A 24,850-nucleotide genomic window follows, 5' to 3' on the forward strand; every position below is an offset into this window, starting at 1 on the left:
AACCCCTCGGATGCTGCACCTCAGGGGTTAAATGCCGCTGATCGCAGCTTCCTGTCATAAAGGCCGCTGCCGGCTATGTGTTTCTGCTGCTGGCACCTGTATTTGTATTAGGGTCCATTCACACGTCCGTGGTGTATTGCGGATCCGCAATACACTCAGCCCAAACCCGCCATCAGGAGGGCATACAGGCAGTTTCAGCCGCACTCAATAAAACGAATTACACGACCATAGAGCAAGAATTTTTTCTTGAGTTATTAAATTTGGTTCTTTATAAAAATTATTTTTTATTTATGGATGCGTTCTACCTACAGAGGCGTGGCCCCGCCCTATGCAAATCTCTTTATGTCGTCATTTGAAGAAAAATATGTATACAATAATAAGCTATTTCAAAATAACGCTATTATTTGGAAAAGATTTGTGGACGACATTTTTTGCATATGGGCGGGGTCCCGTGAGACCCTATCTGATTTCATGAATGATTTAAATATTGCAGTTGAGGGTCTACAGTTCACAGTTACCTGTGACGTAAACCAGGTGAGCTTTTTAGACACTAAAGTCATCAAAAACCTTGGGGGTCATTTATCCACTGACATTTATCGTAAGGTCACGGATAGAAACAGTATATTACATTATAAGAGTGCCCACCCATTGTCCCTTAAAAAAGCCATTCCCAAATCACAATATCAGAGAGTAGAAAGAATAGTCTCAGACCCGGCTGTACAAAAAATAAGGATCACTGAAATGACAGAGATTTTGTGAACGCGGTTATCCATTGACTATTCTGAAAACAGCTAGAGAAGGGATGGAAGGGGTGAGGGCCTCATTAGATGGAGGTAAATCCAGGATAGCTTTTATCCATAAATTTCATCCATTCAATACAGGCATTGATAATATAGTCAGGAAGCATTGGCACCTGTTAAATAAAGCGTACCCTCAGGTTGATGAATTTAAACACTCACCTCTCATCTGCAATAAAAAGAATTTGAACTATCGTGACAAATTGGTTCATGCAGACTTAGGCAGTACAAAAGCAATATTGAAACAACAGCGGATATCCTCGCCTCGGATGGGTACATTTCCCTGCCTGCATTGTCTCCAGTGCTCACATGTAATTAAAGGTCCTTCGTTTCATCATCCTCATACTGGTAAAAGCTTTGGAATAAAGGGTTTTTTTACCTGTGATTCCGCAAATGTTATATACCTTATTAAATGTCCTTGCGGCCTATTATATGTGGGTGAGACAATGCAGGCAGTGAAGGATCGCATCAGTAAACATAAATCTGATATCAGGACAAAAAAACTCAGGTTACCGGTTCCATGTCACTTTGAGGAATACAAACATACTGTTGCACAGTTACGTTTACAAATATTAGAACAGGTAAAGAGACCAAGGAGAGGGGGGGATGTCAAAAGGCTTCTCCTCAGAAGAGAGGCTTTTTGGATCCATACCCTGGATACACTGCATCCAAGGGGACTTAATAGGGAGTATGAGGTCGCACATTTATGAGATTTTGTTGTTGCATAATATTTGAAATATATAGATACATTTATTATATTTTCATGTATTCTTTTTAGACCGCTGCCATGTGATGAAAAGGATATATAGATTCTCCAATAAGGTAGAATATAACCCATGACATATGTTGCTTTGTTTTTTCACCTGCTATCATTAATTGATTGATTAATTATTCATTTAAAATACCACCCACTGGGTGGAGACGTCATGAATGGGCTGAACTAGACCCTATATATAAGTTTTGATTTATTTTTTGGATGTACCTGTTGAAAAAGGCTTGCATGCCGAAACGCGTCCTGGTTGTAGGACTTTCTGCTTTATGAAGAAAAAATAAATAAGAAGCTTATTTGAAAGACACAGCTGCTGGGATTTATCTTTTGCAAACCCACCATAGAACTGCCTATTCTTGTTCTTAATTGCGGACAAGAATAGAACATGTTCTATTTTTTTGCGGAGCCACGTCTGGAAGTTCAGGGCCGCGCTCCGGAAATGCGGATAGCACATAGTGTGCTCTCCGCATCCCGTTCTGCCCCATTGAGAATGAATGGGTCTGCACCCGTTCCCGATACTGTGGAACGGATGTGGACCCATTTGCGGACAACTGAATGGAGCCTTAAACGTTAATTTTCATTGGTGCCGGAGTGTGCGCCCCCCCCCTCCCCTCCCCTGTTGCAGCGCACAGGGGGGAGGGAGAGAGTGACTCCTCCTCCCCATGTGCTGCTGAGGGAACATGGCGTGCGCTGACAGCAGCGCTCTCCATGTTCTCTGATACTAGGCTGTGCAGTAGCGCAGCCTACTATCGATAAATGTCAAATCCCAGTATCATATCGATACCGGGACAAAAGTATCGATTGGATATGCCATCAAGACAGGTGCAGGTCCCACTTCTGAAATCTGCACCTTTCTCTAAAACAGACCCCCTGAGCGTGAACAACAGCACAAACTGCATGCGTGGCATCCTCTCCATTCATTTCTATGGGAGTTCTGAAAACAGCCAAGCACTGGCTTGGCTATCTTCTCAAGTCCCATAGAGATGAATTGAGAGAGTACTGCGCAAGCATGGCCACCTTGTGGCTAGGCTTGCATGGCTGCCCGCTGCTCACTTCAAGTGTCCTGTTCTGTAGATAGGTGAAGGTCCCATAGGTGGGACCCACACCTATCAGATAGTATCCTAAGTGATATGCCACCGATGTGTCACATGAGACAACTCCTTTAAGTCGTCCTTAATGTACGTTTTATACAGACAGATTGGCACGAACAGGGTTTTAAATAAAACAACTTTACTATAAAATAATTAACAAACCTTTCTTTTCCAATATTTTAACTCTTTCAGAACACAACCAGTTGGCCAACACAATATAAACATAATATTGTAATGCTCTGTTGGAAACAAACCACCGGAGTAATATCTTCATCCGCTGGGCATCGCAACGTAAAAAAATACTGTACACAGAGCGGCCATCAAATGGACTACTGCCCCCCCAACATTCAATGATTTATATTCAGCTCAATCGTTTTCTTCCTCCTCATTGTTCACAGGCTGGAAGGGCAGAGTGGTTTGTCCTCGTTCAGGATCCTGCATTCGGAGAATTTTTATAAGACTAGTAGAAGGAAGCGAGCTGCAAAGGAATACATAAGAGAAGTTCAGGTAAGATTATTTGGTGGTAACACCCAAACCATTTTAAAGGGCGTCTGTCACACCTAAAATCTCTTTGCAAAGCAATCCTACTGTCAAAAGGGGTAGGCGCCCTGAAACTTAACCAGACCTTTCTCGTGAAAAGCTCATCCTCTAATCCTGATGAATGCTTTATATGCAAATAAGGTTTTTGATGCCCCATGGGTGCGGCTGCTCTGTTCGCTGCACCAACTTTCTGCCAGTAACACTGTCCGACCACAGCCTCTGGTTTGTGTGACAGTCTCTGAGATGTCAGAGCCGGTAATGATCACTGCAGGGGATGCCAGGGGCACCAAACAGTGTGGCCGCACCCATGGGGCACTGAAACTTTTTTGCATTCCGTAGGATTTTAAAGGGCATCTGTCAGCAGATCTGTACCTATGACACTGGCTGACTTGTTACATGTGCGATTGGCAGCTGAAGGCATCTGTGTTGGTCCCATGTTCCCATGTGCCCGCATTGCTGAGAAAAATGATGTTTTATTATATGCAAATGAGCCTCTAGGAGCAACGGGGGCGTTCCCATTACACCTAGAGGCTCTGTGGTCTCTGAAACTGCCACACCCCACTTTGATTGACAGGGCCAGGCAGTAAAAACATAACATCTGGCCCTGTCAAAGTATAGAGGACCTGGCAGTTGCAGAGAGAGCAGAGCCTCTAGGTGTAATGGCAACAGCCCCGTTGCTCCTAAAAACTAATTTGCATATATTAAAACATCATTTTTCTCAGCAATGCGAGCACATATGAACATGGGACCAACACAGATGCCTTCAGCTGCCAAGCGCACATGTGACAGGTCAGCCAGTGTCACAGGTACAAATCTGCTGACAGAAGGGGTCGCCCCATCTTGGACATTGGGGGCATATTGCCTGGATAGGCGCCCAATGTCTGATAGGTCTACTTAGAATGGAACCCGCACAGTCCCAGAGGGCACACCTACTAGCAATATGACCCCAATGTCCAAGATGAGAAAAACTAGATTTTTGTACTTACTGTAAAATCTGTTTCTCTTCCGTTCATTGGGGGACACAGGCTTGACCTTGCGTATAGCTATTGCCACTAGGAGGCGACACTAAGCACAAAAGTGTGAGCTCTTCCTCTCAGCTATACCCTTCCTACAGGGACTAAGCTAAAACAGTTTGTGCAAAAGCAGTAGGAGAAGCAAAAGAAAAAACAGGAAAACTAAACAATGTACAAACCCAGAATCACCCAGGCCTCGACGAGGCCCGCAGCCAGAGAAAATGGGTGGGAGCTGTGTCCCCCAATGAACGGAAGAGAAACAGATTTTACTGCAAGTACAAAAATCTAGTTTTCTCATCCGTATCATTGGAGGACACAGGCTTGACCTTGGGACATTACAGAGCAGTTTCAGGGGTGGGCCATAACGAAGAAGCCTTCCGGCCAGAGAACCACCGTCTGTAATACTCTGCGCTCCAGAGAAGTGTCAGAAGATGCAAAAGTGTGTAATCTGTAAAACTTGAAAAAGGTGTGTAAAGACGACCAGAGATCCGCCTCGCACACCTGAAGGGCCGAAGCCCCATGATGTACTGCCCAAGAGGCCCCACTGACCGAGCAGAATGAGCAGTAACCCAGAAGGGCGGGGGCCTTTCACTGATGCGGTACGCTTCCACAATGGCCAAACGAATCCATCGGGAAATTGAAACTTTGGACGCAGCCAGCCCTAGTCTCGGTCCCTCTGGAATGACGAATAGAGAATCCGTCCGTCGGAAAGAGGACGTCTGAGACAGATAGACGCGAATGGACCGAACCAAAGCCAGAGTGTGGAGCGACTGTTCACGAGCATAAGACGGGGCAGGACAAAAGGAGGGGAGAATGATCTCTTCATTGAGATGGAATGCCAACACGACCTTCGGAAGGAAGGAGTGGACAGGGCGAAGGACCACTTTGTTCTGGTCGAGTAAAAGGAAGGGAGGCTGACAGGAAAGAGCCGCTAGCTCCGACACCCTACGGATGGAACTTCAGTAAGAAAGACCGGCACTCGAGTTCTTGTTGAAAGTAACTAGCTTTATTCAAGCATGTAGGAGTTAAGCACAGAAGCGACACGTGTTTCGGCTCGAATGCGAGCCTTTGTCAAGCATAGTAAATCTTTACAGAAAACATGTTTAAATAGTGCGCCACCCTTAGCGTGAAAACGTGTTGACGTCACATCACCATGACAACAGAAATATACAAGACATTGTTACTCTATGGATCAATCGTAGCAATTCAATACATTGTTGCAACATAATTTCAATACAAATAAATATTTAATTAATTCTTGTAGCTTTAGATAAAACAAGCTATGGGAAATAAAAAGAGAATTAGGGTACTTTCACACTTGCGGCAGAGAGATCCGGCAAGCAGTTCCGTCGCCGGAACTGCCTGCCGGATGAGGCAAAATGTATGCTAACTGATGGCATTAGTAAGACTGATCAGGATCCTGATCAGTCTTAAAAATGCCTGATCAGTCTAAAAAATGCATTGAAATCCGTCTTTCCGGTGTCATCCGGCAAAAACGGATCCGGCATTTATTTTTTCATCTTTTTTTTAGTCTGCGCATGCGCATACCGGAAGGACGGATCCGGCATTCCAGTATTCTGAATGCCGGATCCGGCACTAATACATTCCTATGGGAAAAAATGCCTGATCCGGCATTCAGGCAAGTCTTCCGTTTTTTTCGCCGGAGATAAAACCGTAGCATGCTACGGTTTTCTCTTTTGCCTGATCAGTCAAAACGACTGAACTGAAGACATCCTGATGCAAACTGAACGGATTACTCTCTATTCAGAATGCATGGGGACATGCCTGATCAGTTCTTTTCCGGTATAGAGCCCCTGTGACGGAACTCTATGCCGGAAAAGAACAACGCAAGTGGGAAAGTAGCCTTAGCTAGCAGCATGAAACAAACAGGCAGCATGCATAAATATCTCAAAAATTGTATTTTTTATAATATGAATCATGTATCACATACAGATTACAACTATTTTAGCGACATCCTTTCTTTGTTATTTTTTCTGTGACTAAATTTTTAAAAAAAATATTATTTTTATTACTGTTTGAGAAAAAGAAATAAATCTCACAAAAATGCACTTAATTCATACTCTCGATTGAGACTTCTAGGTTCAAGAGTTTGCAAGGTATGTATCCAGAAACTTTCCCGTTTTTTAAGCATAAGCAACCTGTTACCGCCTTTACGTGGTGGCAACACTTGCTCAATGATTTGGAATCTAAGTTGTGAAACATTGTGAGAACATCCATCGAAATGAAAGGGGATTGGCAACAGCAGATTTTTCTTTCGTATGGTGGATTTGTGATTACTGAACCTATCCTTCATTCTGGTAGATGTCTCACCAATGTACACAAGGCCACTTTAACAAGTATACAACATAATTGCTGTCATAGGTAAAAAAGCCCTGTACAGGAAATGTTTTACCTGTGTGTGGATGGGAAAAAGATTCACCTCTAATAACCGCCGAACAATGAACGCACTGTAAACAGGGAAAAGTACCCTTTTTTGGTGTGGCAAGGAAAAGTTGACGTGGCATATTCGTGGTACCACCCATGTCTGCTTTTACAATAGTATCTCTAATATTTTTAGTTCTCTTGCAACAGATCATAGGAACATCACGAAATTCAATAATATCTGGGTAGGCTGCACGCATAATTCCCCAATGTTTATTTATAACATTGCGAAACTTGTTGATCCATGGGTGATATTTAACAATAAACGGTAACCGTCTATTCCCCCCATGAGATTTTTTAATCTCAAATTTGCTAGTACATTTCTTTAGTTCAGAATCTAGCAAGGATCTAGGATAACCTCTGGAAGAGAACTTGTCTGCCATCTCACTTAATCTGGTTTCCCTCACAGGTTCATCAGATACAATTCTATTAACCCGCTTGAACTGCGAGAAAGGTAATGATTTCTTGACAAAAGGTGAGTGATTACTAGAATAGTGTAACAAACTATTCTTATCTGTTTTTTTTTTATATATAAGTCAGTATGTATGCAATTATCCTGACCTTTTATCACCAACGTATCCAGAAAATTAATCTGATGTAAATCACTTTGAATTGTAAAAGATAACTCAGGCCATATATTATTCAAATCATGGGTAAACTGCTCGAGGGACTCGATGCCGCCCCGCCATACGCAAAAAATGTTGTCTATGAAACGACGCCAGAATGTACAATATTGTATGTATAGTAAATTTTAATATACAAATTTTTTTCAAACCATGTCATATAACTATTTGCGTATGGCGGTGCAGCATGCGAGCCCATCGCGGTACCCAGTTTCTGCTGGAAGAAGGAATCATCCTGGAATAAAAAATAATTTTCCCGCAGAACTAACTCAAGTAACTGCAGAAAAAAAATGTCTTTCCTGTAAAGTATAATTAGATGATTCCAGGATCCATTCAACCGCAGTAAGACCTTTTGTATGTTCAATTGATGTATACAGACTGCATACATCAAAAGTGACCAGGAGGTCTCCTGTCTCAAGGTGTAGATCTTTAATATCAGACAGAAAATGATTTGTGTCTAATAAAAATGATGGAGAATTTTTTATCAATGGAGTTAAAACCTTCTCAATTAACATGGCAGGTGCAGACAAGATAGACTCATTTGACGCCACAATTGGCCGACCAGGGGGTGCTGTCATGCTTTTATGAATTTTCGGCAACGTATATAAGCCAGGAGTAACTGGATGCTGATTAATTAAAAATTGACACAACTTTTCATCAAGAAAACATATCTCCTTATGTTTCTGTACAATTTCTGTCAATTTACGTTTAATATCAAAAACAGGATCCCTGTTTAGAGGGTGATATGTATCCCTGTCAGAAAGCTGTGACAAAATCTCAGAGATATAATACTCCCTGTCTAGCATGACCAGTGAGCCCCCTTTATCGGCTGGCTTGAATATGACTGATTTGTCGTCAAGTAAGGAACGTAAAGCTAATTTCTCTCCCTTGGATAAATTATGCGTGAAAGCCAAACCTTCATGTTGTATATCCGACAAAATCACATCAAAATCTCTCTGTACTAAGGATATGCAAGTCTCTGCAGGGTGATGTGTTTTTGGTGGTTGATAACTACTTTTAAGTCTCAGACCAAATTGATTCAATGTCAAACCCTTATGCACAGGTGGGTCCAATGCAGAGACTGACATATCCTGGAGCTGCAAAATGTGCCTTCAAACGTATACCTCTAAAAAATCGTCGACAATCCATATCAAACTGAAAACTATCAAAAGATTCAGTTGGACTGAAGGATAAACCTTTTTCTAACAATTGTATTTGAATTGGTGTTTAGTCTCCTTTATACCTGGGACCTGGTTGCCATTGGTAATTGTGCCTCTCTTGTGATGGCGTCCTGGTCTCCTTGTGTTTTTCCTTTTCGGCGTCTTTGTCCTAAAAAAGAAGCCGGAGGGCGAGCATCTATATTGTAATCGCTGCCAGATCCTGACGATTGAGAGCCTGTTCGACGTACGTTCTGTACCCAATGAATCTTACCATCTATAAATCTTATTATTTTGATAGTCCTCCAAGTCCCTTGTGTATTTCTTGCGCTTGGTAGCTTCAATATCCTTCTTTAAATCACTGCAGTTCTTGTAAATTTTTTGTTTTAAAGACACAAGATCTTCAGCAGTTAATGAGTCCTTCAGCTGTTGCTCAATTGATGTAATCTGAGCTTTGGTGTCAGCGATTGATACATTCAAATGTTCGATGGTCAATATCATTAAATCATAAGAGCATTTGCTCAATATATTAGCAAACTGGGTGCAATATTCTAAGTCATCAAGGAAAAAAGTGGGTCTCAAATTTACCCTCAAACCACGCGAAATCCTATGGTGTCTACAGTACGCGGCTAGCGTTGCTGCATGCAGCTCCCACGCTATTAGCTTTCTCTATTCCTTCTCCCAATCCTTGCTGCGTGATTCAGCAGGTGGCGTCTTCAGGAACTCTGTACTGGTGGTAACTTCAGACACAATTTCTCGTGCTCTCTCCGCAGTATATGCAAATGACATGTTATAAGTCAATTTTAAATGAGGGTGCTCGTACCGTATAACAACAGGATACGATGAACTAGAAACAGACGGCACTCCTCTTTCCAGGGATCCCGATGCACCGGGATCCCTGGAAAGAGGAGTGCCGTCTGTTTCTATTTCATCGTACCCTACGGATGGAAGTGATTGCCACCAAAAAGGCCACCTTGTAGGACAGGAAGCGAAGGGACATCTGCAAAGGCTCAAACGGAGAGGACTGGAGAGCGCTGAGCACCAGATTAAGGTCCCCCGGATTCAACGGAGGACAGTAAGGGGGACCCCCTGCAGGAAGAATGGAAAGAGCCGAAACGTGCCCTTTGAGGGAACTGATAGCCAACCCCAAGTCCATGCCCGACTGCAGGAAGGACAAGAGCAGAGGCAACGAGAACCAAATGGGAGACAACTGGTGGCATTCACACCAACTAAAGTAAGACTTCCAGGTCCGGTGATAGATCCGGGAGGACGATAGTTTCCTAGCCCAAATCATGGTCTGGACAACAGCATCCGAGAAACCCCGAGCCCTTAGTATGGCGGCTTCAACAGCCATGCTGTTAAATGTAGCGACCCTAAATTCGGGTGGAAGATCGGTCCCTGCGACAAGAGGTCTTCCCGAAGGGGAAGACGCCAGGTTTCGTTGGCGAGGAGGGAGACTAGAATGACTGGCAGGGAACACGTAAGACACGTAAGGAAACGTGAACTGCGTCCACGGGATCACAAGGGCATCCGACACCCGAGCTAGAGGATCCTTGGACCTCGCCACAAAGGTCTCTACCTTGCGGTTGAAGTGGGAGGCCATGAGATCCACATCCGGCCGACCCCATGGATCGCAGATCGAGAGAAAGACCTGTGGATGCAGAGCCCATTCGCCGGGATCGAGTCTCTCTCGGCTGAGAAAGTCAGAGATCCAGTTGTCGGCGCCAGGGAGATGAACTGCCGACAGAGCTGGAACATGGCTCTCCGCCTAAGAGGATGAGCACTGCTTCCGACATTGCTGCAGGGCTCCGGGTGCCACCCTAGTGTCCCCCCCCCCGGCACTGTTTCGAAGGAAGAGACCATGTGGCCCAGAGCCCTCCATGCACTGGCGAATGGGAGAGAGGAGAGTTTGTCTGGGAACAAGAAAATCTTTGCCCGATCGGTGTCGAGCAGCATGCCCAGAAAGAACAGCTGCCAAGTTGGATGAAGACATGACTGATAGGTTCAGAACCCATCCGAAGTGTTCCAGGGTGTACCGGACGATACGCAGGCTGTCCGCCGTTGCCTGGAATGACGAACTCTTGATCAAGATATCGTCCAAGTACGGAATCGCCACTATCCCCCTAGTATGAAGCAGAACCATGACCGAGGCCAGAATCTTGGTAAAAACTCTGGGAGCTGTGGCAAGACCAAACGGGAGGGCCCCAAATTGGTAATGAAAAGTTCCCACTGCGAACCGAAGATATTTCTGGCGACCGACGCAGATGGGAACATGGAGGTAGGCATCCTTGATATCTATCGAGAACAGGTATTCCCCCGGGTCCATGGATGCAATGACCGAACGCACGTACTCCATTCGGAAGCAGCGAGCCGAAGGAATCGGTTGAGGGCTTTGAGGTCTAGGATGGGATGGACCGTACCCTCCTTCTTGGGTACTACAAAGAGATCAGAGTAGAATCCGCGAAAACGGTCTTGAGGCGGAACCAGGACAATCACTCCCTGCCGCAGAAGGGAGAGAATAGCCTGAAAAAAGGAATGGGCGGTGGAGGGCGAGGTCGGAGGGGACTAGCTAAAAAAAACGGGGCAGAGGTGGGGAATCGGAACTCCAGTTTGTAACCCTCCGATATGACTTCTCGCACCCAGGCATCCGAGACGTGAGCTAGCTAGACATGCTGGAATAGATGAAGACAACCTCCCACTCACCTGGGGACGCCAGAGGCCATACAGCACTGCTGGCGAGGATGCCAGGGAGGGCGAGGCTTGAAAGATGGTTTGCACTTCTGCTATGTGGAAGATTTGTCAGTTGGCCACTTTGGGCTGGAGGAACTGCGAAAGGGCCGAAAAAGAGGTATGCGCTTTTTAGATCTGTTGAAGTGCGTCCTGCACATAAAGAAAATGGGTGCTTTTACCCCCTGTAGCATCAGAGATAATCTCATCCAGACTCTTGCCGAAAATTCTGCTACCTGCAAAGGGGAGGGACGTCAAGGCCAGTTTAGAAGCATTATCCACCGCCCAGCAAGATAGCCACATGGTACGGCGAATAGCCACCAAAGGGGCCGAAGAGCAGGCCAAAAGCCTGGCCATGTCCAGAGAGGCCTCACAGATGTAAGAGCTGGCGTAGGAAAGTTGCACTGCAATATCCGAAAGTTTCTCCGTAGCTTATTTGCCCATTTCGGTCATAGCCTTACTAACCCATGTCGAGGCAAAAACCCGGCGCAAGGCAGTGCCAACTGCTTCAAAAGAAGATTTGGCAAAGAATTCCGATTTCTTATCCCTTGGGTCAGAGAAGGTAGGGCCCAGAAAAAAGCTTGGAAAGTACAGAGGGCTTCCCTTCTCCCAACCCCCACCCGAGAGCTGACATGCAGCTGTTAACTCTTTCCCCGCATGAGGGAACATGGCTTTGTGGGGACCATCCTAGCAAGGGTGAGGGGGGAAAGGGGGGCTTGGAGCCAGGAATACTTACCAGTCTGGCGTCTTCTGCCCGTTCCAGCCGGGTCAGGGCCGCTACACCAGAACAGAGGGGACTTGTAGTAGGCGGCCGTGGTGACCCGAAGGCTGGAGGGATGCAGAGGCTTTAAGAACCTCTGGTCCTCCTTGTCTTCTGGGGACCGGGAAGGAGCAGCGGGCTTGGGGACCCCCTGGTCTCCCGTCTCCTGGGTGGGAGTGGAGGCAGCTAGGACTGCTTGTAATCCCACTGGAGGAAAGGGGAAAAAAATAAAAAATCAGCAGACCTGCAAAGCAGGGAAGGTCTGCCTCCTACGGACAACTAAGCTAAAACTGTTTCAGCTTAGTCCCTTGTAGGAAGGGTATAGCTGGAGGGAGGAGCTCACACATTTGTGCTTAGTGTCGCCTCCTAGTGGCAATAGCTATACCCAAGGTCAAGCCTGTGTCCCCCAATGATACGGATGAGAAACCTTTATAACAAGAAAGTTAGGCCCCTTGCAGACGAGCGTGAGCGGAATAGGTCCGAATGCCTTGCGGATGCTTTCAGTGAAAAATGCGCGATTTCGCAAGCAAGTTCATTCAGTTATGTCTGCGATAGCGTTCAGTTCTGTTTTTTTTCGCGTTGGTTTTGCATGCGCGTGATAAAAAACTGAATGTTTACAAACTACATCTCTTAGGAACCATCCGTAAAAAACGCATCACATCCGCTCTTGCTTGCAGATGCGATTTTCACGCCGCCCCATTCACTTCTATGGGGCCAGCGTTGCGTGAAAATCGCAGAATATAGAACATGCTGCGATTTTCAGGCAACGCACAAGTGATGCGTGAAAACCAACGCTCATCTACAGAGACCCAATTAAATTATTGGGTCCGGATTCCGCGCGGGCGCAATGCATTCGCATCACACCCGCGCAGAATATTCGCTCGTGTGAAAGGGGCCTTATAGTTATGTTTTGGGGCATCTATCCAATGTGGTGGTATTCGCTCTTTGAAAATCAATTTTGGAGGCCAGAGATGCCCTTTAAATAGGGTTTTATGGGATTTCACATCGATCGCCTATACTATAGTGTGATCAGTGGAGATCGTACCCCTGGGGGTGCTGCAGTATAGACACATGTATCCAAACTGCGGTGTCTGGTACAACAGCACAGTCCCAACCACCAGAATATGCAGAGTAAGGCTACTTTCACACTTGCGTTGGGAGCGGATCCGTCTGGTGTCTGCACAGACGGATCCGCTCCTATAATGCAAACAATGGTATCCATTCAGAACGGATCCGTCTGAATAACTGTTTTTTTTCAGATCAGATTTTTCACTTCGTGAAAACTCAGATCCGACAGTATATTCTAACACAGAGGCGTTCCCATGGTGATGGGGACGCTTCAAGTTAGAATACACTAAACGAACTGTGTACATGACTGCCCCCTGCTGCCTGGCAGCACCCGATCTCTTACAGGGGGCTGTGATCCGCACAATTAACCCCTCAGGTGCCGCACCTGAAGGATTAATCGGGTGAAGGATTAAACTGATCGGGTGCTGCCAGGCAGCAGGGGCCAGACCCCCCTCCCTCCCCAGTATTATATTCATTGGTGGCCAGTGCGGCCCCCCCTCCCTAGTATTATATTCATTGGTGGCCAGTGTGCCCCCCCCCTCCCTAGTATTATATTCATTGGTGGCCAGTGTGGCCCCCCCCTCCCTAGTATTATATTCATTGGTGGCCAGTGTGGCCCCCCCTCCCTAGTATTATATTCATTGGTGGCCAGTGCGGCCCCCCTCCCTCCCTCGTATTATATTCATTGGTGGCCAGTGCGGCCCCCCTCCCTCCCTCGTATTATATTCATTGGTGGCCAGTGCGGCCCCCCCCCCCCCCCCACCCCCGGGGCTCCGATCGGTAACCATGGCAACCAGGACGCTATTGCAGTCCTGGCTGCCATGGTTACTTAGCAATTTTAGAAGCATTATACTTGCCTGCGATGTCTGTGACCGGTAGGAGGAGCGCCCGGCCGGCCACAGACAGCGCAGGTAAGTATAATGCTTCTAAAATTGCTAAGTAATCATGGCAGCCAGGACTGCAGTAGCGTCTTGGCTGCCATGGTAACCGATCGGAGCTCCAGCGATTAAACTGGGACTCCGATCGGAACTCTCCAACTCTCTGCTGCCACCAATGATTGGGGGGGGGCCGCACTGGCGACCAATGAATATAATACTGGGGAGGGAGGGAGGGGGGGCCGCACTGGCCACCAATGAATATAATACTGGGGAGGGAGGGCCGCACTGGCCACCAATGAATATAATACTGGGGAGGGCCGCACTGGCCACCAATGAATATAATACTGGGGAGGGAGGGGGGGGCCGCACTGGCCACCAATGAATATAATACTGGGGAGGGAGGGAGGGGGGCCGCACTGGCCACCAATGAATATAATACTGGGGAGGGAGGGGGGTCTGGCCCCTGTTGCCTGGCAGCACCCGATCTCCTACAGGGGGCTATGATCCGCACAATTAACCCCTCAGGTGCGGCACCTGAGGGGTTAAGTTCTCAGTATATTCTAACTTGAAGCGTCCCCATCACTATGGGAACGCCTCTGTGTTAGAATATACTGTCGGATCTGAGTTTCACGATCTAACTCAAATCCGATGGTATATTCTAACATAGAGGCGTTCCCATGGTGATGGGGACGCTTCAAGTTAAAATATACCATCGGATTGGAGAAAACTCCGATCCGATGGTATATTAATAGGTACTCCTGTACATTGAAAGTCAATGGGGGACGGATCCGTTTGCAATTGCACCATATTGTGTCCCCATTGACTTGCATTGTAACTCTGCACGGATCCATTTGGCTCCGCACGGCCAGGCGGACACCAGAACGCTGCAAGCTGCGTTCGGGTGTCCGCCTGCTGAGCGGAACGGAGGGCAAACGGTGACAAACGGAGGCATTCTGAGCGGATCCGCATCCACTCAGAATGCATTGGGGCTGTACGGATCCGTTCGGGGCCGCTTGTGAGAGCCTTCAAACGGAACTCACAAGCGGAACCCCGAACGCAAGTGTGAAAGTAGCCTTACTGTACCACACATAGCCTGTGTTGTAAAAGTCCATGGAGGAAGGGGAATTTTGATTCAAATTATTGATAACTAGTATTTTGTGTCAAGAGTGATCCAATAATGGAACTGTATAGCTACAATTCGTTCAGAGTTTTTGAGCAGTGAGGGGCTGTTCCTGCGCTCAACAGGCTCCGGACTGCCAGCCATCTGTCCCGGCCTGGACAATCCAATGCCCGCGTTGCCAACCGGAAAAGTGGCACAAGTGCAGAGGCTCTACTGCTACTACTGGAGCTGCAACTGTGCCTGCGTCTCTACACTTCTGGGCCCTGTCAATCAAGTGGCAGAGGGGAACCTGTTGGACAGAAGGGAAAGCCCCTCTCTGCTCAAGGACTGATGAACTAATCAATTCATACAAATTAATTTGCTCATCTCTATTAAAATCACAAAATTTTATAAATTAATATTTTACCTCATATGTTGTGGTGTTAACAAAATAAACTGCCGAAACCGCTGAGAATCAGCCATGGCAAGCATCATATCCATCGATATCCTCCTATTCACCATATCCTACAAGACAGAGGAGAGGTAAGCGTCCGAAGCAGGTTATTAGAGCAACAATCACAGCTATCACGTGTGGCAGTGCTGGTCCTCATCCACATGGAGGTATTAGATATGGTGGAATTTACAGTACAATACACATGCGGGTCTTCAAAATCCAGAATTTAAAAGTTTTGCAATGTGCGGCCTTAGCCTAGGGGCTAGTTCACACCTAGACGACCTTACTGTAAGGCTCTTCTGGCTTTTGCCACAAAAATTGTGAACGTCTAAATTAGGGATCAGCAACCACCAGCACTCCAGCTGCTGAGAAACTACAACTCCCAGCATGCAAACATGCATAGCTGTTCTTCTAAACTCCCACAGAAGTGAATGAAGCATTCTGGGAGTTGTAGTTTCTGAACAGCTGGAGTGCCGGAGGTTGCTGATCCCTGATCTAAACAGATCCTATTGCTTTCAAAGGAAATGGTCTTGAGCTAAGAAAGTGAACACAGTCTGCAAGGAGAATAAATCCCTTCCGAGAGGCTGTATACATGGCATACCGGAAAACTACGAGGAAAAACGGCATTGAAAAAAAAGGTGCTGAGCGTTGATTTGCAGGGCAGACGCCTGAAGGTGGCACTAGAGAGACCATTTTCAATCCGGCTAATTTGCCTTCCTTGCCCAGGGGGCATTGCCCTAGGCCTCCTAGCAGCTGACTCTCCCTGATGAAAGTATTACTCTGTACGGATATGGGACAACAACTCCAGTATCATCCAGACGTGTGTACTTGCAGCAGAGATCTTTTTCTCTTGCTATGTACTAAGTGGTCTTTGGAGAACCATTCACTAGCGCTGCCACCGATCCATCAAGGTTATATATAAAATCTAATAGCATACCATGTAGACATCAAATTCATCCAGACATCTGAAGGGCGATTCTGCGATTGACCAGAGAGAAAGCACAAAACAGACGGTAGAAAACGATCGTTCTCCTCCGGAAAGCGACCTCATGTCGGACAGCGCTGCCTTGTTTCCTTCCCCGGGCTGGACCTGCGGAGGAATATTACATGGTCAACAGAAGAACTCCATATGACATGCTGAGCAAAGCGCAGATGCCCACCTTAACCAGGATGTAATTTTTTATTTAATTTTTTATGATCAACTTACAGTGATTGAGAGAGTTTCATTCTTGTGGTCAAACGCGATTTTCCCAGAATAGGACCTCTGAGACAGCAAGGAATCAAAGTAAAACTTGCATCGAAGCGTAAGGTACCTGCAAAAGAATGATCGTAGAAGGAATGACCACCTCCAGAGAAACTGCAATGGGAGCTAACATTTTAAAGCATCTTTTCCTGTTCCTCTGCTCTTCCCCCTGGAAATGTATGAATAAATTGACAGGTGGGTGCTACCATTTCTGACTATTCCTCTTGAACCAAACAGTATGTTTTTAGAACGACTGTGGAAAATGTGTGTATACACACTTATATACTCATATTAGCGTATATACAACATGACTGACTTATTACTTGCCACACAAGGCCAACCTGTAACCATTCGCATTTTTGTGCTCGGCAGTGACAACTACCTTCCACTCAAAGCCATAATGACCAGGTGCATAGAAATGAAATAGGTCCCTGGCTCCACAGTTGCAAGAGGAGGTAAATAAATGTACGGACCACTACTTTCCCAGAACCTGATGGACGCCATTATTAAAGGGGTTGTCTCACTTCAGCAAATGGCATTTATTATGTAGAGAAAGATAATATAAGGCACTTACTAATGTATTGTGATTGTCCATATTGCCTCCTTTGCTGGCTTCATTCCTTTTTCCATCACATTATACACTGCACCTCCCCCCTGCGCCACCAATGAATATAACTAATGTTTAATACAAATATAGAAGGCGGGTGCCAGTGGCAGAATCACATAGCCGGCACCCGACCTCTATGACAGGGCGCCACGATCCGCAGCAGTTAACTCCTCAGGTGCTGCATCTGAGAGGTTAACTGCCTTGTCCTAGAGGTCGGCAATGTGATTCTGTCACCGGCGCCCGCCTTCTGTATTTGTATTAAACGTTAGTTATATTTATTGGTGACGCAGTGCGCCCCAACTCCAGTATTAATAACATTGGTGGCACAGTGCGCACTCAAAGCCCCCCCCCACCCCCAATGTTATTGTGCCCTCTGACAGTGGACTTACCTTCGAAACTGCTGATACGCCTTGTGTCGGTGAGTCATGATATCATCTAACAATTTCACAAACACTTTCAGATTTCTGATTTTACTTTCCATCTCCTGATAGTTCTCCTTTGCAGCATGGTACTCTCTGAAATAAAACAGAAAAAAAACTGTCACCATACGTACAGGGCCAGCACCATTACACTCACTGCTCCCCATAAAGGAAGCGCTCATTCCCCCCCACACTCTTAGGGTGCAAGGGTGGAGTGCGTCTTATAAAGCAAATATGGTATATTAAAGTGTACAACTTTTGCTTACACAAATAACATTTGCTAAAACCATCATGCAAAATGTTGCAGAAAAGTGGAGTAATGCAGCAATGTGCATTACAAAAAAATGTGCCGTCCAACCCTGTGTTTGTTTATTACTTCCTGTTCTCTGACCCACATGACGAGTGGGCAGGCTAAACATACAGTTGTGGGCAAACTTTATAATGGACCAATTTGTAGTGCAAATCATTCAGGTATCTGTATGACAGCCATGATGTGAAAAATCTACGTCTGGCGCATTGCTCAAAATACATGAGAAGTTCTCCGTCAGGTTTAAATACAACGTTATGGAAAACCTAGACCAGACCTAACTAAGGTGATATCACCGGGAGCCTACTTTATTATCTCTTCTCTGTTCCCATGAAGGTCACGTTCTGAGTTGATCTTGTCTCGAAGGCGGTTAATTTCAGCATCCAAGCTCTTGGCCGTGCGGGAAACTTCAATCCTCTCAGGAAAAATCTGTTTGGCCTTAGAATTTCTTTCCTGTTTAGTTCAAAAAAAAAAAAAAAAAAAAAAATAGACAATAAAATGTAAGTAAACATGTAGGGGGAATGTTGGGTCGTCAAACATGGCCGCCGCTCAGGAACGGAGCAGGAGCCATAGTCGGTGGGTGCCTGATGTTTTAAATGGCAGACATCTGCCGGCACAATTTGTGATAGGAGACAACTTTGATCACGGACAGTTAACCCCTCAGATGCTGTGGTCAACTGCGGCAATTTAACAGTTATTTACAGGGAGTGGGTTGCCTCCGGTGACCTAATAGACACCCCCCTGCGGTGTTTAAATGCGTAATCTCATGATCGCTGTTCAATTCGCAAAAAGGAGCCTTCACACAGCGCAGTTTGTGTTTGTCAGAGTATGGTGATGCAAGGCATAAAATAAAATAAATGTGGTATATCTGTAATCCCACTGCCCCTAAGAACGTACTGTAGTTGTCGCTGTGCTGCTCACCACCACAGGGAGCCCTCTTACTAAGCGCTCATGGGTTGCCAGTTTACCTCTAGGTCTTTTTCTTTGGCATTCAGTTCGTCTTTGTGCTTCTTAATCCCATTTAAATGCTCCTTGAGCTTCTCCTCGTAGTGTTTCTTATGACGCTTGCAGTTCTCCACTTCCTGGTCCACTTTGTGAAGATCTTCCTGGAATGGGAGAGTGAGAAGTTTGTCCTTGCTTTATTTCTTTGCAGGCTCAATAGCAGCACCATAATCCAAGGACTGCAGAAGACAACTTCTTGCGATCTTTTTGAGAATATGGCTATACTCTCAACATCTTAGGCTACTTTCACACTGGCGTTTTTGGGTTCGCTTGTGAGATCCGTTTCAGAGCTCTCACAAGCGGCCCAAAACGGATCAGTTTTGCCCCAATGCATTCTGAATGGATAAGGATCCGTTCAGAAGGCATCAGTTTGCCTCCGTTCAGCCTCCATTCCACTCTGGAGGCGGACACCAAAACGCTGCCTGCAGCCAAACGGATCCGTCCTGACTTACAATGTAAGTCAATGGGGAGGGATCCGTTTTCACTGACACAATATGGTGCAATTGAAAACGGATCCGCCTCCCATTGACTTTCAGTGTAAGTCAAAACGGATCTGTTTGCATTATCATGAAAAAAAATCTAATAAAAAACAAACAAGCGTTTGCATTATAGGTGCGGATCCGTCTGTGCAGATACCAGACGGATCCGCACCTAACGCAGGTGTGAAAGTAGCCTTATGCTGTTTCTCTTCTGCATTACTGACAGTCTCCTGAAACGTCTTATGCCAGGAAGGCCTCAGGCACACAAACGTATTTTCTTTTTATGTCCGTTACGTTTTTTTGCGGACCGCATACGGAACCATTCATTTGAATGGGTTTGCAAAAAAAAACAAAAAACAGAAGTTACCCCGTGTGCCCGTCCATATTTCCGTATTTCCGTTCCGCAAAGAAAAAGAACATGTCCTATTATTGTCTGCATTACAGACAAGGATAGGACTGTTCTATTAGGGGCCGGCTGTTCCGTAAAATATGAAATGCACACGGACGTCATTCATATTTTTTGCGGACCGCAAAATAAATATGGTTGTGTGCATGGGCCCTAAAGCAAATATCCTTCACTATACGCATACAGAGAGCAGGCAACATGTGATTTCTATGGGAAAAAGTCTGAAGAAACGCCATATAAGTGTGTATACACACCACCGTATGCCACCTGTCTACACCTAAACTAGAGGAGGAGATTCTATTGATCTGCACAACAAACCCCTAGCGTACGTCTGGTATATTGATGACCTGCTGATAATCCGGTCCGGTTCTAAAGAGAAACTACTGACCTTCCATAAAAACTTCCACCGGTCTAAAAAATGTACATTGGATTGGGAATAATTAAGAGTGAACCTAATGGTCTAGCAGGTTCACTCTTAATTATTCCCAATCCAACGTACATTTTTGGGACACTACCGTACAATCATCCATCTATCTCATATCTATCTCTCTATGTCTGCCTATCAATCATTACATCTCTCATATCTCTCTCTCTCTCATATCCATCCATCATAATCTCACATGCCGTCCAGCATATCTTCGATGAGACAGCTTTCACCCAGAACACATTAGAAAGTCTCCCGTTCACAGCCAGGCCCTACGATATATTTGGATCTGTTCACAGTGAGGACAGAAACCACCACCTGTTGTCACTAAGCAGCAAATTCCGGCAATATAGATATATCATCCACTGGTTATAGATGAGCGAATACAAAGCATGGAGCAGCCTGGTGAAATACAGACACAAGGAGGACATCAGCAGGGTGCCATCAGTGGTCAGGTACAGCCCCCATAAGAGCATCCTAAAGCCAGTATTACACTGGCCGAAGGTCGGGCAGATCATTAACAAGCATTCGGAAGTACAAGCAGCTGATGGCACTGGGGGGGGGGGGGGGGGGGGGGGGGGGGCGCCTGATGGCATGGGGTTAAAGCTGATGGCACGGGGAAGCTGATGAGTTTTTATAAAGAAAAAGGTTCTTTTAATTAGCTTTTTGTTATTAAAGTACTCGATTACAAAAATAGTCTATAGCTGCCGCCCTAGATCATGTGATATTTTTATAGAGCCGATCGTGGCAACACCTAATATGTCTGTTTTTCTTTTTTACAATTTTAGATGTGATTATTATGAGAAAGGGATTTTCTTTTTACTTGCAACTTTTTTTTTATTATGAAAAACTTTTTTTTTTTTACTTTGTATCCCCTCTGTAACGCATTACATCACATCATATACTGTAATGCATTGACCGTCAGCTTTTACACTAGACATAGGCTCATAGGCTTCTGATGCAGTGACAGGGACCTGATGGGGAGGGAGCCGTACCATCTGCAAACTCTGTGCGAGCTGAGGTCAGCTTTGACCGCGGCATACAAGGGGTTAATATGCCAGCATTGGTGTGTGCACCTGCCCCTGCCCGATCAGAGCGCTGTGCATGCACACTATAGAAATAAAGAGCTGGCCTCTCGGGTGGCCGGGACTGCGGGAGTACACATAGGCACACATGCGCAGCAGCTCCCTTCCCAGGCCTCTCATATCTGTTGCTGCTGCGGTGGTCTGTAACCATGGAAACGAGCAGTGTATAATGTGATAGAAAAATGAATCCAGCCAGCAAAGGAGGCAACATGGATAATCACAGTACATTAGTGAATGGCTTGTATTAACTTTCTCTACATGATGGATGCTATTTGATGATGTGAGACGAACCCTTTAAAATGAAAAAGTACAGGCACAATCTACCAACTATAAACTGTAGGAAAAACAGTCTAGAACGTGAACTATATAACACATGTGACCGCCCTCAGCGCGGGGCGAGATGATGACATGAATTACTGGCGACACACCTTCACTGGTTCAGCAACCTCCGACACGGAGCTGATTTTTGCTTTAATGTCTTCATACTGACGCTCGGCCTCCAGCAGCACGGATTTATACTCCTCCATTTCCAGCTTTGCCTTCTCCATTTTCTCCCTCACAAGCTCAATTCGCTTCTTGTTCTCTTGCACTTCACCCTCCTGTGACAGAGCGCACAGAAAAACGGAGAAAATCACGACTCTTCAGAAGTCTGCCACAGTGCATCACACATCACACAGAACAGGAAAGGAAATGTACATGTTTAATGGGACACTAAAGCCTCAATGACACTGCCTGACTATTCTGTACTAGTGGCAGTGATACATTGTTTCTCCAGGGGGTACATAAATTTGACCTGTCCACTCTTCTGACATGTTGGTTTTATTAAATACTCGCAGGCAAACAACTGACTCCACGTGAGGAAAATTGGTGCTCAGCGATAGGAAATACACAAGATAAATTCCTAAATGCAACATATTTTGAGTGCCGGGATATTCTATAGTAGTAAATACTTGCAGCTCCCATAAAACAATTCTACAGCATCCGTTCTTCACTGTCTGCATTGTGCCATCCCTCTGTTATTCCTCCAGGAATGTATGAATAAACTGACAACTGGGCATTACCATTCCTCATGTCAACGGGAAAAGGGGTTCCTTCAGTACTGGTGGTGTCCATGTGTAGGGGATATGACCCTACAAGTGAATGTCAATTCATTCCTAAGAGCAGATGCCCCACGAGCGTTACTTTATGAGGTATACAAGCGTTTATTGTAGCAGAAACGTCCTTCTTAAAGGGGCATTCTGACATGGTGGATCGCAGATGCTGAAAATGACTAGGTGTTTTGATGTGTTTGACACACGGTGTAATCCATGTGGAATAGACGTCAGGAAGTGACATGGGGAGGTCAGAGAACGCTGATAGGTGGGCCCCGCCAGGAACCAGGTCACAAAATGGAACCATAGCTTCAAGATGCGCTGCCAAGTACAGGCTGAAAGAGCACGTGGAAAAGGCGGAGACATTCTTGAAGACGCCCGGGTTGTGTGATGCACATTCATACTGAGAGAAGGCGTCTGAGCCATTCATTCATCCCCCATATTTCACCGCTGAAGACAATTAAAGGCTATGGACACCTTTGTGCACTAAAAATCAATAACCCCATATCTTACCGTAATGCAGCACGTGATAACATTGCACTTGTTTGTTTACTGGTATCAGCTTTGCTTCACATGCTCTCAGAAATGCTCTGATATGAGTTTTGCTCAGTGCTGTCATCTCCTGTGAGAATCTGTGGGTGTTCCTGTTGATTTCCAAGCTGTGCTGCCCCGCCCCCACATCCTGTTACACAGCACAGCTCTGCTGCCCCGCCCCCACATCCTGTTACACAGCACTGCTGCCCCGCCCCCACATCCTGTTACACAGCACAGCTCTTCTGCCCCGCCCCCACATCCTGTTACACAGCACAGCTGTGCTGCCCCGCCCCCACACACTGTTACACAGCACAGCTCTGCTGCCCCGCCCCCACACCGTTACACAGCACAGCTCTGCTGCCCCGCCCCCACACCGTTACACAGCACAGCTCTGCTGCCCAGCCCCCACACCGTTACACAGCACAGCTCTGCTGCCCAGCCCCCACACCGTTACACAGCACAGCTCTGCTACCCCGCCCCCACACCCTGTTACACAGCACAGCTCTGCTGCCCTGCCCCCACACCCTGTTACACAGCACAGCTCTGCTGCCCCGCCCCCACACCCTGTTACACAGCACAGCTCTGCTGCCCCGCCCCCAGACCCTGTTACACAGCACAGCTCTGCTGCCCCGCCCCCACACCCTGTTACACAGCTCTGCTGCCCCGCCCCCACATCCTGTTACACAGCACAGCTCTGCTGCCCCGCCCCCACACCCTGTTACACAGCACAGCTCTGCTGCCCCGCCCCCACACCCTGTTACACAGCACAGCTCTGCTGCCCCGCCCCCAGACCCTGTTAAACACCACAGCTCTGCTGCCCCGCCCCCAGACCCTGTTACACAGCACAGCTCTGCTGCCCTGCCCCCACACCCTGTTACACAGCACAGCTCTGCTGCCCCGCCCCCACACCCTGTTACACAGCACAGCTCTGCTGCCCCGCCCCACATCCTGTTACACAGCACAGCTCTGCTGCCCCGCCCCCACACCCTGTTACACAGCACAGCTCTGCTACCCCACCCCCACATCCTGTTACACAGCACAGCTAGCAGCCACTTACATATAGGCTGCTGGAACTGGCAAGTAACTTGGTAGTAAGATTTCATTCCAATCCACAACATGGTGAGTCTTACAGTATGCTATAGCCTGTAATCAGCAGATCTACAGATATTTCTGCTGGTAACGTTAGTGCAGCGATCTACAGTCAGAACTATGGAGTTATTAGCAGGATATAGATCTCATTACTGACAGCTCTCACTACCTGCACTCTCTTATGAATACAGTATTGTGTGCAGTCCGCACAGTGAGCGCTCACTTATCCCACACAGATTCGTACAGTGTGACGACACACAATGCTATGTACACATAGGAGTACACAGTGGGGAAGACTTGTCAAAATCAGATTCCACCTTTCATTTTCCAATAAAGCTGTGAAAAATAAAAGGTGGAAGCTGATTGGTTGCTATGGGCAACTAAGCCAGTTCTACTTTACACCAGTTTGATAAATGACTAATATATATAATGGCCGCGCTCTCAAACACTTTATTCACCCCTGTGGTCTAACTGTTTAGCTATGAGCTAAAACATTGTGACTAGTGTTGAGTAAACTTGTGTTTTCAAGTTGGGAGTACAAGGTTTAGGTTATCTAAGAATTCCGTTATGGATTCCGCTACCACGGACCATAAGGGTCCATTCACACGTCCGCAAAACACGTACACCGGCCATGTGCGTGTCGCATTTTGCCATATCTTTTTTATTTTTTGGGTGGTTGTCTTATATAGGGGCTCATTTTTTGCGGGATGAGATGACGGTTTGACTGGTACTATTTTGGGGTACGT

At 46.3% G+C, this 24,850-nt stretch overlaps 1 protein-coding gene across 1 annotated transcript in view; it reads right to left on the reverse strand.

The window, feature by feature from the left end:
* Nucleotides 1-2,490: 2,490 nt before the first annotated feature.
* The window catches only part of SMC6 (structural maintenance of chromosomes 6), a 69,729-nt gene continuing 47,369 nt past the window's right edge, over nucleotides 2,491-24,850 (reverse strand). Inside the window, exons 20-27 of the mRNA XM_040427361.1 lie at nucleotides 21,819-21,989; nucleotides 18,963-19,100; nucleotides 18,302-18,447; nucleotides 17,658-17,783; nucleotides 16,626-16,731; nucleotides 16,356-16,508; nucleotides 15,392-15,489; nucleotides 2,491-3,135 (exon numbers count right to left, since the gene is read on the reverse strand). Coding sequence (XP_040283295.1) covers nucleotides 3,024-3,135; nucleotides 15,392-15,489; nucleotides 16,356-16,508; nucleotides 16,626-16,731; nucleotides 17,658-17,783; nucleotides 18,302-18,447; nucleotides 18,963-19,100; nucleotides 21,819-21,989 — 1,050 coding nt within the window. The 3' untranslated portion in view covers nucleotides 2,491-3,023. The remainder of the gene's footprint in view (nucleotides 3,136-15,391; nucleotides 15,490-16,355; nucleotides 16,509-16,625; nucleotides 16,732-17,657; nucleotides 17,784-18,301; nucleotides 18,448-18,962; nucleotides 19,101-21,818; nucleotides 21,990-24,850) is intronic.

The sequence above is a fragment of the Bufo bufo genome, chromosome 4, assembly GCF_905171765.1.
Source record: "Bufo bufo chromosome 4, aBufBuf1.1, whole genome shotgun sequence".
Classification (NCBI taxonomy): Eukaryota; Metazoa; Chordata; class Amphibia; order Anura; family Bufonidae; genus Bufo; species Bufo bufo.